The 20,517-nt window shown below is 42.0% G+C and overlaps 1 protein-coding gene across 8 annotated transcripts in view; it reads right to left on the bottom strand.

Moving 5' to 3' along the window:
• Nucleotides 1–726: 726 nt before the first annotated feature.
• LOC122544099 (probable G-protein coupled receptor 139) overlaps nt 727–20,517 on the bottom strand; it is a 91,838-nt gene continuing 72,047 nt past the window's right edge. For 7 of the 8 annotated variants that reach the window (XM_043683121.1, XM_043683122.1, XM_043683124.1 and 4 more), the window contains 2 exons: nt 4,529–4,790; nt 727–1,846 (listed from right to left, as the gene is read on the bottom strand). In XM_043683121.1, the coding sequence (XP_043539056.1) occupies nt 939–1,846; nt 4,529–4,709 (1,089 nt within the window). In that variant the 5' untranslated portion in view covers nt 4,710–4,790 and the 3' untranslated portion in view covers nt 727–938. Of the gene's footprint in view, nt 2,254–4,528; nt 4,791–20,517 lie in introns of all 8 variants that reach the window. The other variant, XM_043683129.1, reaches the window with a different exon arrangement.

Below are 20,517 nucleotides of genomic sequence, written 5' to 3'. Positions count from 1 at the left end.
CGAGGTAAACCGAGAGGAAAAGAGAAGCAAAAGAGAAAGATATAAAACGGCTACAGATATGAGAAGAGATGGCAGAGAGGGGGACCGGCACAGAGGGATGGGGACAGAAGTTTAGTGAGAGGATGATGGGTGACAGAAAGAGTGAGAAATGAAGAAAGAGAGAGGGAAGTAATCGAGAAATAGAGAGACAAAGGCTGGTAGAGGAAAAGGAGACAGTGACAGGAAAAGAGATGTGTCGAGAGACAGAGAGAGACTGGGAGGAAGAGAGGGACAGAGAGAAGTAAAACAGTGCACCGATCTGCAATGCGTTCTCCCAGCAATGGACAGTATCGAAAGCCGGTATGTGAAGTGAGAGAAGGAGATTGGGAGCTAGAGAGTGTACAAGATGGAGAGGGCGCGATGAAGAAATGGACAGTGAAAAAGAGAGACAAAGAAGGGAGGAGATAGGAGATACAGGGACAACGTGAAAGTGGGAGGGAGATATGGAGGGGGAGGGAACAAGGTAGAGAGATAAATTCTGCTGAGAGCAGATGGGAGTGGCTGACCCAGAGTTGAACGCATGGACAGAGTGATTTAAATCCAACTCCTGTGCCCAGGCCCGGTCATCTCCCCTTTCGTGTGGAACAGAAATTGGGGCCGTGTCTGTGTGTCTGTAACTCAACTTCTCAACACAAAGACAAACAGCCTCATAGTTCACTCTGCTGCTTTTCACTCTTTATTCAGCATTTTTATTATTTACAAATTGAAGTGATACAATCAGTAGAATGATTTCTTTTCTCATTGTCCCCAGGTTGAGAGAAACATTGAAATAAGACCCGATAACCCACTTTGCGATAAGTTTCGACAAACCAGCACCACTCTCAGTCTATTACCATAACAAAGAGCTTCTTCATTGTTGAAACGTTAGAATTGAATTCAAAGAATCCTTGATGGATTGATTAATGAATAAATTTGATGGAATAGTAAACGTGGGTTAAGGGATATTTCAGCACTTTCTTCAGCTGCTGTCTGAACTTAGTCTGAGTGACAGCATAAATTGCAGTGTTTGTGCAGCAGCTGAGGAGCTGCAGCATGTACCCTAATTCGCGCACAAAGTAATCTAGAGAAATAGACTCAAACCCAATATACCTCAACCGGGAACAAATGGAAAATACCATAAACGTTGACCATAACAGGATGAAATTGGCCGAGACCACGAACAGTAAAGTGATGGATTTTTTTCGATGTTGCATTTCTGTGTCGCACTGACAGTTACCATTGGTGTATGTCTGGAGTCTCATGCGGGCTCTGCTAGTCAGTAAAATGTGTCTGACTGTGAAAATATTTAGCAGTAGAATCAGGAGAAATGGGAGAGCTGGGTTGAGAATGTGGTGGAGGAACTCAATTGTGGCCCAGACATGAGATAATAGAACATCGTTTGTTATGTGACAAAACCAGGGGTTATTACCAAGTAAATACTGACCTGAAAGCATAAAATACCAGAAGATGTTCTTTAAACAGCTGAGCACAGTCACTGTTCCCAGTACCACAGCTGCTATTTTCTCACAGCAGTATTTACTTTTCAGCTTTTGGCAACAAATAGCCACAAATCGATCAAAGGTGAAAGTGACGGTAAACCAGACAGAACAGTCAGTGGCTACATAAAGCAGGACGGCGTGGATATTACACACGGGGATGTACTTCAGGAAATAGAACTGTTCCCAATATACACTGCGAATGTGTCTCAATATCAGGTCGAGGATAGTGACCAGTAAATCCGCCACTGCCATAGCCACCAGGTAACGACTGACACATAGAGACAATCCACAATCTTTATAAAGCAGGACGAAGATCGTCACTACATTAACTGTGGAGAAGAAAAACAAACATTTTATGCTGATTTTTAACTTTAAACAAATTATGCCTGGAGGCAACATTATCAGTTTTATTGAGCATCTCTTGAGATTTTCAAACTTTGAGATTCATTGAGCTGAAATGACAAATGATAAATTCATAATTAATGACAAAAATATGACGCAAAATGCAAGAAACCGTCCCTCTGCAAACACATAAGCACACATCCATTAGAACCAGATGGTTTCTCGAAAATTCCCACACACTCAGTCACTCAATAGCAGATGCAGGTCATGTCGTTACCGTCCTTAATACGGAAGGTGAAGAATTTGCTGTCCTGAAGGATTTTATCGCGGTTCCTTGAAGGCAAAGAGGTTGGACTTTGAGTCTGAGTAGTGGTCAATCTTCTGTCGTGAAGAACTGCAAAAGCAGGGAAAACATATTCGCCCTTTCAGTTATCTGAAACCACTTCTAAACAGTGTCTCCTTCTGCAACGGAATCTCTTCCCTCGGGATCTTATCTTTTTTAGTTAACTGACGTCCGAATGTTCACAAGTGATTTCAGTTGTTAAGAGAATGTTATAGAGTCATAAAGTCATGCAGACAAAGGCCCTTCCGTTCATCATGTCATCTCCAAAGTACAAAACAACCAGCTAACCATGTTTCTAACAACACTAAGATTAGCTAAGAGGAGGATTAGAGTCGGTTTGTACAATCACAGGAATTAAGGTTCATCAGCTGACCAATCAGCCCTCCAAGGAAATAGTGAGGACTGCAGATGCAGGAGACGTCAGAGTCAATGAAGTGTGGAAATGGGAAGCGTACAGCAGTTCAGGTAGCATCTGAGGAGCAAGAGAGTTAAAGTTTCGAGCATAACTCTTCATCAGGAATGGGAGGGGGAAAGGGACTGAGAGATAAATGAGGGTGTGAGCTCGTGGAAAGGTAGATGGAGTGGTGATAAGTAAGCGAAGGTAGGAGGTGATTATGATAAGTCACTGACTCAACATTCAATATGATTATGGCTGACCTGATTCTGTCATGAACTCTATACTTCTTCCTCTGTCTCGATAACCATTGACTCCATTCTTATTCATGAATCGATCTTTCTGTACTGTAATAATGTTCAAGGTCTCTACCTCAACTCTCTCTGGGCAAGAGAGTTTCAAAGATTCACAACACTCTGAGAAAATTAAATACTTCTCCAATCTCTGTAATAAATCAGAGATCTCTTCTTTAAAGCAATTATGAACCGTCTAGCTGTGGTCTCGTTCACTTTTTAAGCTTCAGTTTGTGATTGGATACATTGCTTGATTGTCTTTGTGAACTACAGCAAATTCATGTTCTCTATAAGGCCTTTGTTTTTGAGGAGAATAAAGTTTTGGTGAGAGTAGTGAAACAGTTGTTTAAATATTTACCACCATAACTGAGACGTGAAGTTACAGAAGCAGATTCACTCATTTGGCCCATTGATACTATTCTGTGATTCGAATGTGGCTGATATGTCTTCAACCCTCTGCTTTCTCTCTGCTTATCCATTAACCTTCGCCTGAATGTATATTCACATCCACCTGTACACAAGGTGAAATTCAATAGCCGCAATTTCGATTCTGTTTCTTTGTTTCATCCTTCAAATCTGACCTTCCCTGTGTGAGTGAACACTTGAACACATGATTACATCTCACAGTATCTGACTCTCCGCCACATTTATTCAGATGATACTATACCTCCGACTTGATCTACTGTTCTGTAAAACAAGAACTACAACCCCAAACTGTGTTAGAGAGAACCTTCAGCTCTGACTGACCCATTTCCTGCAGTTCTGCCCTCACATCCTCCCCGCTTCACAGATTAAGTCGTCCATTAATTCTGCACTGTGTAAAATACCATGACTATCTAAAATAAAGTAAACAGCTGCTGATTCTGGAGATATGGAACCAAAAAAAAAGTTCTGATGTAGAGTCTGGAATGTGTGGTGTGTGTGAGTGTATGTGAAAATCATTGGTTGAGAGTAAACATGCATGGAGGAAACCAGTTTGAACACTAACATCTCGCAACAGTTTGGGTAATCGGCAGACAAAGACTGAGGGATGTTTCATGGGATGTTGGTATGAGTTCACATACGAGATGTGGGGTGTTGAATCAGATTTATCGCCTCTGATTTGAAGCTGGGAGTGTCAGCAGCAGATTATTGGCATCTTTGGCTCAAGTTTGAAATACCAGAAGTGATGAGTCAGTGAAGTGCATTCTGGAGGTGTCAGTAATTACAATTAGGAATGGTCAGGTTATGCTGTCAGAAATGGGCCCATGACAGGTATAATTTGTCTGCTTCAGCCACAGATATTGATCAGGGATGGAATGTAGTCAAAGGAAGGGAATACAGTTTGCAACCAGAACAGAAAGCAGTGACATCCATGTTCCAAATATTTATATAACAGGTGGAGTGCTACTGTGAGTCATTCTTCACACTAGAAATTGAATAGGTGAACATGGAGACACACGAGGAACACTGCCAGAAGCAAAGCGGAAAGAGTAAACAAACACACTTACTGATGCAATTGGTAGTTACTTACAGAATGAATAATTGGTTCAGAGTCTCAGTTGGAACAGCATATTGAAAGAACTGTAGAGTAAATGAAAATAACACTGATACAGTTACGCGTTTTTGTTGGAAATAATAACTGGACACTGACACTTACCAGGGACACCAACGATAGCCAGGATAGGATAATAAACACACTGAACAATGTAAAGTGCATGTTGGATCCGGTCCGATAATGCCAATCGATCATAATATGCAGAAAGATACCAAATATAATAGGATAAACCCCTATCCATTGTTGTTATATTCCAGTCTAATGTTCGTCGATTCTGATCCATTGTTCAAACGTCCCAGTTGAACGTTCTCAAATTCTCCTCTCCCAACTGTGAAGCTGTTGATCCCTGTTAGTTTTGCTCATTCTGTGGAATAACATAGAGAATAGAGCACATTCTTCATTAAAAGATGAAAAGTCTCCACCGGGATTTTTTATAATTAGTGGAGACTAACATTAGAGTCACCGAACAAACAGGTTCAGTTAACCCCTTCCTGACATTGCTTTTCATATCACAATTAAGGGGAACATTTACTCGGTCTCAATGAAATACATGAATGCGACTGAGGCACAGAACATAAATCTACCAATGTTTTAATCTTTATTTATGGGCGGCACGGTGGCACAGTGGTTAGCACTGCTGCCTCACAGCGCCAGAGACCCGGGTTCAATATTGTGTTGTTTGTGTTTCTGTAACTGAGAAGGGAGTGGACCCCATCAGGTGCAGTTTAATCGCTGCTAATAATCCACGGGATGCTTTCATTTAGTGTCTCAGGCCTGTTTTAGAGGGACAGGAAGAGGGCATTCAACCCTTTGAACCTGTTACACAGGAACGTGAAGCAGATATTAAACCTCTCACGTCTGTTAGACAGGAACAGGAGGAGGTCATTAAGGCTCTTGAGTCTGTTACACAGGAACAGGTGGAGGTCATTCAGCCACCAGAGCCTATTACACAGTATCTATTGGTTTTAAAGTACTTATGAAGAAGAAAACTTGCTGCAAGTGTCAAAGTTCTAAATTCATTTCGGCCAATTTTGAACATTTCAGGCAAACACTCCAGGAAACTGATTGCTTGAGGCTATTCACAGGTAAAAAGATGTCTGAAAAGTGGGACGCCTTCAACAATGAGGTTACAAGAGTGCACAACAGTATGTTCAGTTCGTGAAAAGGGCAACAGTGGCAGCTGTTAAGAATGCTGGAAGGCTGGATAAATTTAGGCTCTGATCAAGAAAAAGAAGGATGCATATGGTAGTACAGATATCAGGCATCGAGTAAGCCTGTTGATGAGCACAAGCGCAGTTTGATAAAACACAGAAGGGCCGAAAGTAGACATAAGCTATCTTTGTGAATTAGATACAAAAGATTCTACAAATACATTAAGAGGCAAAAAAGTAACTGGATGGAGAATAAATCAGCAAGGCTGCCTGTGTGTGCAATCACTGGAGATGGATGAAATACTGAACAATTATTTTGCATAAGTGTTTACAGTGGAGAACAATTATGGAAGGTAGAGAACTTGGAGACATAAATAATGATATCTTGAAAAATGTCCATATTATGAAGCATGTTTCAAAATGCAAAAGGTAAATAAATTCTTTAGGACGTCATAATACGTACATTTGACCTTTGTAGGATATTACTGATGAGCTTGCTGGGCCACTTGCTGAAATATTTGTATCTGGGATCGTCTTGGGTGATGTGCCAGTAGACAGACGGTGGCGTATGTGGTGCTATTATTTAAGGAAGTGACAAGGAAAGGCCATGCGAGCCTGATGTCAAAAGATGCTGAATTCTTGGAGAGGATGAAGGACATGATTTTGATGCATTTGGAAAAGGCAAGGACTGATTCGAGATCGTCAATATGGCTCCATATGTGGAAAACAATGCCGCACAAAACTGATTAAGCTTCGTTTTTGAAAAAGTGACGAAAAGGATTGATGAAGCAAGATGGTGGACGTAGTGCACATGGACTTCAGTAAGACGTTCAACAAGACTCCACATATTAAAGTGGTTTGTAAGGTTTAGATCATGAGCCTTCTCAGGAGAGCGAGCTATTTGTGTACAAATTTAGTTGGAAGATGGGTAACAGGATCGTGGTGGAGGGCTGCTTTCTCGCTGGAGTATGAACAGCAGTATGCCAGAAGGATCAGTGGTAGCTCGACTTGTCTAAAAGAAAATTTGATTTTTTTGTCACGTGTACCTCAGTACAGTGAAAAGCCTGTTTACAAGCAGTGCAGGCAGATTATAGTAATGAAGGACTTGCAAATCATAGGGTGGAAAATATTGGGCAGAGGCATACAAGTTATATCGCAGAGAGATTTTGCGAGGAAGATCAACATTAATAAAGTCAGCATTATTTGATTCAGACAGTCCATTCATCAGTCTAATAGTGGCCAGGAAAAATCTGTTCCTGCATCTACTGGTGCATTTGTTCAGGCTTCTGTATCTTATGCCTGAATGAAGAGGTTGTAGGAGAGCATTACCTTGTCGCAGTGGGTATTTGATGATTTCGGCAGCCATTCCGTGGCAACGAGCCATGTAAATGGAGCCTATGGATGGGAGGTTGGCTTCTGTTATGGTCTTGGTGGTGCAGACCACGTTCTGTAGTTTCTTACAATTCTGGGCAGAGCAGTTGCCATATCAGGCAGATATGGTGGGCGGCACGGTGGCACAGTGGTTAGCACTGCTGCCTCACAGCGCCAGAGACCCGGGTTCAATTCCTGCCTCAGGTGACTGACTGTCTGGAGTTTGCACATTCTCCCCTTGTCTGCGTGGGTTTCCTTCGGGTATTCCGGTTTCCTCCCACAGTCCAAAAATGTGCAGGTCAGGTGAATTGGCCATGCTAAATTGCCCGTAGTGTTAGGTGCAGGGGTAAATGTCGGGGAATGGGTCTGGGTGGGTTGCGCTTCGGCGGGTCGGTGTGGACTTGTTGGGCCGAAGGGCCTGTTTCCACACTGTAAAGTAATCTAATCTAAATCTAATCAGACCGTTGTACACCCAGACAGTAGCTTTCTATTCGTACATCTGTAAAATTTGGAGAGGGTCTTTGTGGACACACTAAATTCGTTGAACAATCTTAGGAAGAAGAGCCATTGTTGTGCCCTCTTGACCGTTGCATCTGCGTGGCAGGTCCAGGACAGTTTGTTGGTTATTGTCACTTCGAGGAACTTGATACTCTTCACCCTCGTAACCCCAGTTCTGCTGATGTTGATGAGGGCATGTTTTCCTCCTTTCTTTCTGAAGTCAATGATCAGTTTCTTAGCTTTGCTGATATGGATAGAGAGATTCTTATCATTGCATCACCTTACCAAACCTGCATTGCCGTTCTCTACTCTGATTTGTCATTGTTTCATATCCATCGTACTGTACGGTGTCATCAGCAATCTTGTAGACGGCGTTTGTTCGGAATTTGGCAACACAGTTCTGGATGCTCAGTAAGTACAGTGGGGGCTGAGAACACATTCTTGAGAGGGTCCAATGTTTAGTGCTATTGTGAAGGAAGTGCATTTGTCTAGCTTCACTGATTGTGGTCTGTGGGTTAGAAATGTGAGGATCAGGTTGCAGAGCGTAGAGCGTAGGCCAAGGATACGGACTTTTGAGATCAGTCTGGAGGGGATAATGGTGTTGAAGGCAGACCTGTAATCGATGAACATGACTCTGACGAAGGCGTCATTGTTGCCCAGGTGATCCAGGGATGAATGCTGGCCTCAGGATGTGACATTAACTGTAGGCCTGTTACAACGTTAGGCATATTGTAAGGGATTGAAGAATGCTGGGAGGCAAGACTTGAGGTGGGCCATCACCAGCCTCTAGAAGCACTTATGACCATGGAGGTCAAATTTGCTGGATTATATTGATTATGGTACGTTGCTTGCGCTTTCTTACTTACGGTGATGGTAGTGTTTTTTTTTAGCTCATTGGATTTCAGCTCATTGGAGGTAGAGGTTGATGATGTCGGTGAACTTCTCCTCCAGTCGATCCACACAGGATCTGAGTGTTGGCTGAGAGCACCATCTGGGCCCATCTCCTTGGGCTGACTCCCAGGAAGAACGAACTGACATCTGCAGTGGTGTCAAATTGATCAGGGCTGATGGGCGTGTGTCACCGTACAGCTGGAATTCTGCTCAAACAGAATATAGAAAGCACTCAGCACAGCGGGTCGATGTGTGTTTGTTTGCTATTTTGCTCTGAAGCATTTTATATCATGTTACGTTGTTTACGCCTTGACACAGGTGACTGGTGTTGCATGGGTAGTTTGGGTTAGTAACTTGGTGCAGTCCTGCCACTTGGCTTCTCTGAAGGCTTTGCAGAGTTAATACCTGGATATCTTGTATTGATCTGCGTCATCTGACTTGAATGCTGCCGTCTGGTCTTCAGTGAGGAAAAGATTTCCTCGTTCATTCTAGGTTACGGTTGGGGAACACTCAGATTGTCTTCTTTGGTACACTGTCCTCCAGGAATTTGCTAAGGAAAGCCATAACGGTGGTGCCATACTCGTCCTGATTCGTTACTGAGTACTTGAACACGGATAGTCCACCGAATTCAAACAGTCCTGGAGACGGTCTTCCACAGACTCAGACCAGCATCGTACTGCCTTTTGTGAAGAATCTTCACATTTCAGTTTATGTTTGTAAATTGGGAGGTGGAGCGCAGCTCACCAGCTCAACATTTCCAAAGTGTGGGCGGGCAATGAAGCCGTAGACATTTTGATAGCTGTGTTGCACTGGTCCAGAATGTTTGATCATCGGATGCAGCAACAGATATGCAGGAGGTATTTTGGTATCGTCCTCGAGGTTAGTCTGGTTGAAGTAATCAACAATGATGAATAGAATCTCGGGGAGTGTTTGTGGTGGCGTGAATAATGTCTAAGGCATTCTTCACATGCACATGGGTTGGTATGTAAACTGCTCTCAGGATGGTGGAGGTAAACTTTAACGGTAGTTGGTAAGGACGGCATTTTACTGTAAGGTATTCAATGTCTGGGGAGGAACAATATTCCAGAACCACTATATCCAAGCACTGGGGGCTTCATGTTGTCTATATGGAATTTAACAAGATCATTTACAATATTCCTTATGGCTGAGATAGAATGTGAATTCAAATGGGATCTGTGGTAAGTTGTGAAGACGTACACAGAACTCACTTGGTCTTAGAAGGTAGAATAATGCTGGTAGGATGGTTATCTGACAGCAGATCAGTGGCGTGCCGGAGAGCTCAGTGTTGGGACTGCTGTTCTTTGGACGAGAATGCAGGTGATCCAATTAGTAAATTTGTGGACATCACAATGTTTGGGGGAGCTGTGGATCGTGACGTGGATTGCCAGATTATGCAGCAGGGGGGAGATTGGCTGGAGATGTCAGAGAAGTGCAGATGGAATTTAATATGGACAATAGCAAAGTGATGCATTTTGTAAGGTCTAATTCAGGACAGAACTGCACAGTAATTGGACGAACTATTAGTAACAGTAACATACAGAGGGATCCATTTGGGTTACAGGTCCACAGTTCCCTGAAAGTGGCAAAACAAGTGGATAATGTGATCAAGATGCTGGAGGCATGTTGTTCACTATCGATTCAGGCATACAGTATGAAAAATGGCAAGTCGTGTTGCATCTCTGTTGAACTTCTGTTCACCTACATTACCAGTCACCACACCACGAGGAGGATTTTGAGACTTTATAGAGGGTGTACTAAGAGTTTACTAGGATGTTGCCTGGGTTTGGACGGTCGTATCCATGAGGAGAAACTGAACAAAATTGTCTGTTTTCACTTGAAATTCGGAGGCTGTGTGTGTGTCGATAGGGGTTTATAAAATTATGAGAGGCCTGGATAGATGGAGTCCATTTCCCATGGTAGAAATATCATTTGCAGTGTATTTAAAAAAGTGCCTGGAAATTGCTGGTAAAGGAAGTGATGAAAGCAGATGCAATAACTATATTTAACAGTCATAGAGTCATAGAGATGCACAGCATGAAAATAGACCCTTCTGTCCAACCCGTCCATGCCGACCAGATATCCCAACCCAATCTAGTCCCATCTGTCAGCACCAGGCCCATATCCCTCCAAACCCTTCCTATTCATATAGCCATCCAAATGCCTCTTAAATGTTGCAATTGTACCAGCCTCCACCACATCATCTGGCAGCTCATTCCATATACGTACCATCCTCTGCGTGAAAAAGTTGTCCCTTAGGTCTCTTTTATATCTTTCCCCTCTCACCCTAAACCTATGCCCTCTAGTTCATCGTGACAGATACATGAATAGATTGAGTATAGAGTTAGGGATTGTGTCATGGTAAAATAATTTTAATTTAGAAAGGCATCAAACGTTAGGGCGATCTTTGTGGCTGCACGGCCTGTTCCTGTGCTGAACTGTCTGTTCTTCGTTTGTTCTTTGACAGCATAGTGGGAGAATTACACTCTATCTAACCCCGTGCTGTCCCTGACTGGAGATTGATTCCATCGGAGAGACTAGATGGAACTTTTATTCATAACGAAAGCTGTGCTGTCCCCATTGCTCAGTGTTTATGGGGAGAGGGCAGAATGATTATTATGGACCTATAATTCTGCTGTCCCTGCACTGGGAGAGTTTGATTGAATACCCTTGAGTGGTAGCTTAATTTTGTCTCTAACCTGTGCTGTACCTGTTCTGAGATGCTTTGATGGTACAGTGATGAATGAGCTTTACTTTACATTTAAGAGAAAATGGCAGTTTCATTTTCAGTATAAAGAGTTTTTTGTGCACTTTTGTTTAAAACAGAAAAACAAGGTGATTTAATAAATAAGTAACACTGTGCTGAACATGGCCTGTATAGTTGATAAAATGTTGCACGTGGAGCTTTCCTGTCGAACTAACCGCGTGTGATATGTGTTCTGAAGATTTTGATTGGGACAGTTACAGTACGTTACGCTGTACTAGGAGATTTGCTGGGTACAGTATCAACTGACCTCTAAAATGTACTGTATCTAATACTCCTGGAGTGTTTGATGGAGGGCAGTGAAAATTAAATTATAATTTGTAAATAACCTGCACAGGATGTGTCCTAGGAGAGTTTGATTGGACAGTGTGGGGTGTGATTAAGTCAACATCAAATCCTATCCTGCCTATTTGATCAGGACAGTGCAGTGGGAAGTTTATTCTGTATCTAAACCTGCTCTGTAACTGCCTAGGTGTATTTGATGGGGACAGTACACAGTTAGTTTTATTTTGTTTCTAATACTGTGTTGCACCTGTCTTGGGATTGTTTCATGGGTTCAGTGCAGAGGAAAATTTAACATGTCTCTAACAATATTCAGTGCCTGTCGTATGATTGACGATACTGTGGTGCCGGTTTTGGACTGGGAAGAATAATGTCAGAAGTCACACAACAACAAGTTATATTTCAACAGGTTTATTTGAAATCAGAAGCTTTCAGAACGAAATGGAGATCAACTGATAAACATCTGTAATTTCAAATAAGTCTGTTGGGCTATAACCTCTTGTCGTCTGCCTTTTAACCTTGTCCTTAGAGTGTGTGTTTTATGTGGACAGAAGAGATGAAGAGTCATTTTGTATCTAAACCCACGATATACAGGGCCTGGGAGTGTTTGATGGTTCCAGTGCAGTGTTCTTTATTCTGTATCTAACGCTGTGCTATCCTTGCCCTGGGGTGTTGGTGGAAGTGTGTTTAGATGTAGATTTAATTTGCAACTAACCACAGGCTAGACGTTTCCTGTGATAGTTTGATTGGAGCAGTCTGGGGCAGAAATATAATCAATACTTAACTGAATTGACAACACGGACAGGGAACACAAACACTGTGTGCGATCGACTGCACACCTAACCCCATCTGTACCTAAGACATTCTGGTGGAGCACAGATAAGAGGGAGATTTAGTCTGTCTGTAACTCTGTGCTGTAATTGTCCTGGGACTGTTTGATGGAGACAATGGGTTATTGTGTTTTGGGGTGTGGGAGTGGCGGGTTTTAATGATTATCTAACCCCACGGTCTGGGAATTTGTAAAGTGCCTGTATTGTATAGGAAGAGCTTTACCTTGTTTATAACTCAAAGCTATACCTGTTTGAGGTGATTTTATTGGGGAAGTTTTGGCTGCTGATTTAATCAACACCTAAATGAATGCTGAACGCAGCCTGGGAATTCGAAAAAGACACAGTCTGAGCGAGCTTTATTCTGTGTCTAACTCTATGCTGCATATATCTTTCAGTCCTGGATTGAGACAGTGTAGGTGAAGCTGTACTGTGTATCTAACCTTTTGCTGTCCCTGCACTGGGAGTGCCTGAGGGGTATTTTATTCAATGTTCAATGTCTGCTCAAAAAAGTGTATATTTGAGGAGAATCAGTGCAGGTGGAATTTCAGTTTGATGCTAAGCCCCTCTAGTTGTTGTCCTGAAAATGATTGTTGTGGCCAGTGCAGATAAACTTCAATTTATATCGAGTCCCTTGATGAATCTTTCGTGCCATTATTTGATGGGGACTGTATAGACGGATGCATTAATTTGCATCTAACCCTGTGCTATACTTCTCCTTCAGCAGTTGACGCAGATGGAGTTGTGGAATGATTTGATGAATGTATAATCCCATGTTGAATATGGAAACTTGATAAGGATTTCACTCTGACTCAAACCCCATACTGTAATTGTCTCGAGAGTATCTGACGGACAATAGTATAAATAAACATTTAGTCTGTGTCCAAACGTGTATCTTACCTGTCCTCGCGAGTTTTAATTTGTATCGAACTTTGTGCTGCATATGTCCATGAATTCAATGTTTGTGAAAAGATCTGTAGCTCAGATGCTCGTTGTTGTGGTTCTGTTCGCCGAGCTGGGAATTTGTGTTGCAGACGTTTTGTCCCCTGTCTAGGTGACATCCTCAGTGCTTGGGAGCCTCCTGTGAAGCGCTTCTGTGATCTTTCCTCCGGAAGAAAGATCACAGAAGCGCTTCACAGGAGGCTCCCAAGCACTGAGGATGTCACCTAGACAGGGGACGAAACGTCTGCAACACAAATTCCCAGCTCGGCGAACAGAACCACAACAATGTCCATGAATCATTTGATAAGGGACTCTGTCAACAGAACTTTATTCTCTCTTTACTAGTGTAAAAACAGTTTTAATTTCAGATTAAATGAGTAGAGATTGTTTACTTTCAATTTAAAAGGCTCGAAGCTGAACATGGTCTGGATATTTCAAACGATTCATGTAAGGGGTGTTCTAACCCCCTGTTGTACCTGTCCAGAAGTGATTGCAGGGAACAGTGCAGTTTAACTCTGCATCTAACCCCATGTTGTACTGTTATTCGGTGTTTGACAGGGGCAGTGCAGGGTTTTTATATAACACTGTACTGTGGCTTTCCAGAGATTGTTCGATGAAAACAGTGTTGGGTCTGATTTAATCAATATCTACCATGTTGATCATGGCTTGTGTATTTGACAAATGGTTGCATCTGATGATGACTATTTCATATCTAACCTCATTCTGTATCTGTCCTAGGAGAGTTTGTTGGGGTTAGTGTAGCGACGAATTAACCAATATAGAATTCCATGCTTCACCTGGCCTGTGTATTCAACAAGGGCCAGTGCAGAACGAACTTTAGTCTGCATGTAACCTGCTGTGGTACCTGTTCTGGAGTGTAGGATGGGGTCAGACGAGAGAGATCTTTCAGCACGGATAGAGAGAAAACTGAGTTAACTGTCTGAAGAAGGGTCACTGGACCTGAAACGTTTACTCTGTTTTTACTCCACAAATGTTGCCAGACCTGATGAGATTTTCTCACAATACCAATTTTTATTCTGATGTTTTGATTTTTCAGTTTATTGTTTTAAAAACGAGTGATCTTTATGCTGTTCCGTAGCTCTCCTGGGAGTGGCTGATGGGCACAGTGCATAGTGGTCGTTACTCTGTATCTAACAAAGTGATACACCAATCATGGTCGAATTAGCTGAAGATATTGTAGAGAGGCATTTCTTTCTGCTTAAGAGAATAGTGCGAGCTTTTACTTTGTATCTAACCCTACCATGTTCCTATGCTGGGTTTTATTTTTGATGGAGCCAACATAGACAGAACTTTATTTTAATTTTACTTTCAGTTCATAAAAATAGAGAGCGCACCACACTGTGCCTGACACCTTGCTGTCTCTACTGTGTGAGTGTTTAATGGGGGAAGGGGGGCGGAGGGTGCAGAGTGCAATATTCACCTTAAAAGAGTAGAGGGAGATTTCTTCTGTATCTAACTGTGCTGTACCTTTCCTGGGAATGTTTGATGGAGATGGTGTGTGCCATAATTTAATGAATGTCTAACCCCATGTTGAATATGGCCTGGGAATTTAAAAGGGGCTAGTGCAGAGAGACTTTGCACAGTATTTAAACCCTCGCTGTACCAGTTCTGGAGTGTTTGATGGGGCACAGTCAAGAAGGAAGTTTACTTGAAATTTAATTTTTGTGTTGAAAGATGAGATTTACTCTGTATCTAAATTATACCATCTGCAACCTGGGAATCTTGGCAGAGAACAGTACAAATGCGGCTTTAATTTGTTTCTAACCCCGTCCTAAAGCTGTCCTGAGATGGTTTGATGGGGATAGGTTTGAGAGAGGTTTATTCTGTATCCATCATCATGGGTCCCTGTCCTAGGAGTATTTGATGGGGGCAGGGCCGAATGAGATTTATTCTTTACGTAACCCTCATGTTACAACTGTCCTTCAGCATTTGATGAGGACAGGGTAGACTGAATGTTAATCTGTATGCAATGTTGTGATTAACTTGCCCTGGAAATGTTTGAGAGAGGGCAGTTTAAATGGTGATTTAATTTGTATCATATCCTGTACAGTACCTATCCTTTGAAGTTTAATGACGATAAATTGGACCTGATTTAAACAATATGCTGATTGTCGCCTGGAAATTTGAAAAGTGCTCCTGAAATGGGACCATTACTCTGTGTGTAATCCCGTGCAGTACCTGCCCTTCAGTGGTTGATGGGGACAGTGCTGTCGGTGATTTAGTGAATATCTGCTATCGTGCTGAACATGGCCTGGATATTTGAAAAGGGATGTTGCAGGCTAGGCTTTATTCTATATGGAAACTCCTACTGCCCCTGCATCGGAGTGATGATGGGGACAGTTTAGTTTGACAATTAATTTGCATCCAACGCTTTGCTATATCTGTCCCATTTGTCTGGCTGAGTGCAGCTTCACCCCTCATCTGACGATACTGGCAGCACTATGTAACGTCTACAAGGTTCTCTGCAGAAATGCACCAACGCTCCTTTCACAGCATCTTACAAACTCATGGCCATCTGGAAGTACAAGGGCAGCTGATACATGGGAACACCACCATGTTCAACTTCAGTTCCAAACCACTCACTATCCTGATTTTGAAATATGACGCCTTTCATTCAGTGTCACTGTTTGAACATCTTTCCTAATCACATTGCAAATCTTCCTTTAGTATACAGAACAAATCTGCTAAAGATGGCAATTCACCAACACCTTCTTGATGGAAACGAAGAAAAGAGCCTAACTAGCAACGCCTACATCCCATAAATGAATTAAAATTCAAAATATTGTGCAAACATCGCTCAGGTTCGACATTGAGTTTTGTGTTTTGTGAGTTCAGGCTGGTTGGGTCCAATTGGTACCTTGCCTGTTGTAAAAAGATGAAGGGATTTGCTGTTTGAAACAACTCGCCTGTCTTTCAGAGGCGTGGACTGCATACCTAACATCACTCAGACCCGTCATTCACATACCAATTTACACAATAATAAATAAGGCAGAATAATTTGAAACGTAATAGTATCTGGACAGTAAAACATTTAGACACAGTTATAGTGTTGACAAGAAATTGATTATGTGTGAATATTAGCAAAAGATATTCGTACAAGGGAAAAATAATTGGACATTTTCAAAGTCCTTGCTGTGAAGAACATTTTGATCTTGGATGTAACAACCAGATTCGTCGGTTCAAAGTTCCTTATTGTGTTTTGTGCATTGTTATCATTACATTCTCGTCATAATTTTACTCAAAATAAATAAATCGATTAGTCCATATTGGACAATCAAAACATGGGAATTACCGAAGGATGTCTAACATTCAGTGTGAGTATTGTTGTTAATGGTTAGAACAACGTGGAAAATATTTACATATAAATTTCTATGTAAACGGATGTTCGTCTGTGATTACATTGATCATCAAAGTAAATGCAAAATTCTGTTTGGATGCTGATATTGTGGCACTGAAACATACTGGGTATGACTTCTGAGCAGTCAATATAAGCCATCATATGCGACAGACGTTTCTCAGGCTTTTAACCTTTATTCAGCAACTAGTCAATGGTGCAAATTTCAGAGCTTAGGTGAGAAACTAATCATCAGCAGAAGTGACCTTCTGAGACACGATTGTTGGCAGGCCACTTGCATGAATGTTAAACATCACTTGGACCAGAAATGTGCGACTGTGTTGGTCCTGCCGCATACACTTCCTTGTTGTTCAGGGATGTCTCTAACTGCTCTGTTGTGAGGGATTCTTTGAACATTTAACAATGGGTTGAACAAGGCCTTAAAATTTGAAACGAGCTAATGTAGGCATACTTTTGTTCTGGTCAACGATATATTTCCATTTTATTGAATTCCTCAGAGTCTGGCACTGGTCTAGTTTGGAATCTCTCTCGATGAATTTAGGAGATGGCAAGTGTTTTAGAGGGAATGGTGAGCCCGAACTGCACTGTATCCGAATTCATGCTTTCACACAGCCGTTTTCAAAAGATTTTCTTACTGCAAGATGTTCACTGATCTGAACATGAATCAGCTGTTTACTATAGTCACAGAATTGTGTAATAAGTAGGTGCGCACTTGGCAATTTAATTATTGTTCACTTCAATTATCTTTCACTGAAAAACAATAATGTTGAGTTTATTTTAAAGTCGTGATGACTCTTTATTGTAAAAAATATATAACTGACCTGCTGTGTATTTCTCGCTAAGTAATTAGGCATCACTCAGAAGTTGTGAAGCAGGATTATTTGAGGAAGACTGTGAGCCACGCAACATCACAACCCTTTCTGTTTGCTCCTGTCTTACTGCCAGGAGAGAGCCACGGAGAGGGCGCAGTTCCCTCTTCTATCATCAATATAGTGCTCAGCATTGATTCTGGATCCAATCATGTCTCGTGGCACCAGGTTAAAACCAGGCCAAGAAACCTGCTGCGCATTACCACTTTTTCTCTATTTAAACACAGCATGGAGGGTGGAAGGGCCAGATAATGTACTCTAGGTGGGTGTCTCCATAACTCATTACTCAACAAGAGAGGCTCTCCAGCACCACAGCTGATCGGGCTGCGAGGGAACCCGGGGAAGGGGCGTGTATGTAGCAGATGATCAGGAAACAATAAAAGGGAAACATATATTTCACTGTATCGACACCAATCTGCCTGTTGCACATGCACCTCTCCAGCTTTTGAGGGGAGGAAGTGCTCAATCTAACCTCGTCAGTTTCATTCAGTCTCCCGATAGGTTAAATCAGCTCTTGACTTCAATACAAACTTATTTCAAAAGAGTGGAAGTCAGAGTAGAAGTGAGAGTAACTGCTCTTAACATGAAGGCACAATTTCACATATTCTGATAACAGGAACCCGAGTAAAATTATAGCCAATCGAAATTTCGGGAAAACTTTCTGCTGGTTTGAATAATCACCAGCGAAAGAGATTTTTTTTTGCCAGTTAATATGAACCGTTTATCTCTGCAGACATTCCTCAGGAAAGGGAGTGTCGTATTTTGTTGAGAAGGTTAACCAAACAAGTAGATGTGGGTAAAGCCATGGATTTCAGTAAGGTGTTTGATAATGATCCCCCTGGTAGGCTACTGCACAAAATATGGAAGCATGGGAATGAGGGCGATTTAGAGGTTTGCATCAGAAATTGACTAGCTAAAAGACAGAGGGTCGTGGTTGACGGGAAATGGTTTTCCTGGACTTCTAGTGGTATACTGCAAGTATCTATTTTAGTATCACTGCTGTTTGTCATTTTTATAAACGACCTAGAAGAGGGGGTAGAAGGGAGGCTTAGTCAATTTCCGGACGACACTAAGTTCGGTATCATTGTGGATAGCGCTGAAGGATGTTGTAAGTTATAGAGGGACATACATAAGCTGCAGAGCTGGGCTGTGAGAGGGCAAATAGAGTTTAATTCCGAAAAGTGTGAGGTGATTTACTTTGGAAGGAGTAACAGGAATGCAGATTCATGGGCGAATGGTAAGACTCTTGGTAATGCTGATGAGCAGTGATATCTTGTTGTCGATGTCCATAGATCCTGAAAAGTTGCCACCCAGTTTGATAGGGCTGTTAAGAAGGCATAGGATGTGTTAGTTTTATGAGTAGAGGAATCGAGTTTCGGAACCATGAGATCGTACTGCAGCTGTACAAAACATTGGAGTGGCTGCACTTGAAGTATTGTGTACAGTTCTAGTTACTTGTGAAAGTTTTGGAAAGGATTCAGAGGAGATTTACTAGGGTTGCTCAATATGGAGGGAAGATAGTACGAGGAAATATTGAGGGCATTGAGGTTGTTTTTGTTCAGGAGAAAAAGGTAGAGAGGCGTCTTAATTGAGACAAATAACCTTGGCAACGTCCTTGCAAATGTTCAATTTTTCTGAACTTTTTAAGTTTCAAAGCAGATTCGTATAGCAGAGAGACCATAATTGCAGGCAGTATTGCAGATTTGACCTAACCAATGTCTCGTACAGTTAGACTCGAAACGTTAGCTCTTTTCTCTCCTTACAGATGCTGCCAGACATGCTGAGATTTTCCAGCATTTCTCTTTTGGTGCATGTACTGTGCTGTAATATTCTATGTTATATGGCACCGGGGCTCCCAGCAAGTGCGAAGCCTTTAAAAGTGAGATAGCTGCGGTTCAAGTTCTACATGTTCCTTTGACAGTGAAAGGTAAGGTTGTCAGTAATAGCGAACCCTGGATGACAAGAGTTATTGAATCTTTGACCAGAAAAAGAAGAAGGAGGCGTGGCTGAGATGTGAAAGGAATTTGGGATCAAGTGCATCCTTGAAGGTAAGCAGGGAATTCATGAGTTCAATGAATAAGGAAATCAGGAGGGCAAAAAGATAGTTTGGCACAGATTAGTGTGAATCAAACAGGTACTCTAAGTACTTTGAAGGAAAAACAATAATTCGAGAGGTAATGGCACCCCTCAAGGACCAAAATAGACGGGTATTGTAGGGCCTCAGGAGATGGCCTATGCAGTACTGTGTTCCCACTTCAGATGTATACTCTTTGATCCCATTAGCCCTCAGAATCGTATATTTCTTTTCTTGGAAACATTCAATGCTTTGGCTTTAATTGCTTTCTGCGCCAATGAATTTCACAGGGTCCCCACTCTCTGAAATAAATTTTCCTCCTTTCAGTCTGAAATGGACCACCTTAATTTCTGACACTCTGGTTCTCGACTCTCTGTTCTTTGAGGACATCCTTCCTGCATTTGCCTTGTTAAATCTACTAGAATTTTATTAGTTTCTGTTAGATCCTCCCTCGTTCTTCTAAATCCCAGTGAATGTCCTTCTAACCAATCCTTTCTGTCAGAATGCATCAGTCCTGCCATCACAGTAATCAGTCTGGTAAACCTTTGTTGTACAGCCTCCATAACCATAATATCCTCCCTCAGGTAAGGATTCCAGAACTGTATACAATACTCCAGGTGTTGTCTCACAAAGCTCCAGTCCAATTTGACAATAGAACATTACAGCGCGCGTGGCACAGGGCCTTATGGCCCTTGATCTTGCACCGACCTGTGAAACCAACCTGAAACCCATCTAACTTGCACTGTTCAATTATCACCCATATTTTGATCCAATGACCATTTAAATGCCGTTAATGTTGGCAAGTCTACTACTGTTGCAGGCAAGAAAGTATACAATTGTTGCACGCCCGTACTACCGTCTCAATAACGAAACTAACTCTGACATTTGTCCTACATCAATCACCCTCAATTTAAAGCTGTGTCCCCTCATGCTAGCCATCATCATGCGAGGAAAAAAGACTTTCACTATCCACCCTATCGAAACCTCTGACTTCCTTACACATCTCTATTAAGTCACCACTTAACCTT

The sequence above is a fragment of the Chiloscyllium plagiosum genome, chromosome 46 (assembly GCF_004010195.1).
Source record: "Chiloscyllium plagiosum isolate BGI_BamShark_2017 chromosome 46, ASM401019v2, whole genome shotgun sequence".
NCBI classification, from domain to species: Eukaryota; Metazoa; Chordata; class Chondrichthyes; order Orectolobiformes; family Hemiscylliidae; genus Chiloscyllium; species Chiloscyllium plagiosum.
Note: the sequence above shows the minus strand (reverse complement) of the source record. Positions and strands in the feature narration are given on the sequence as shown.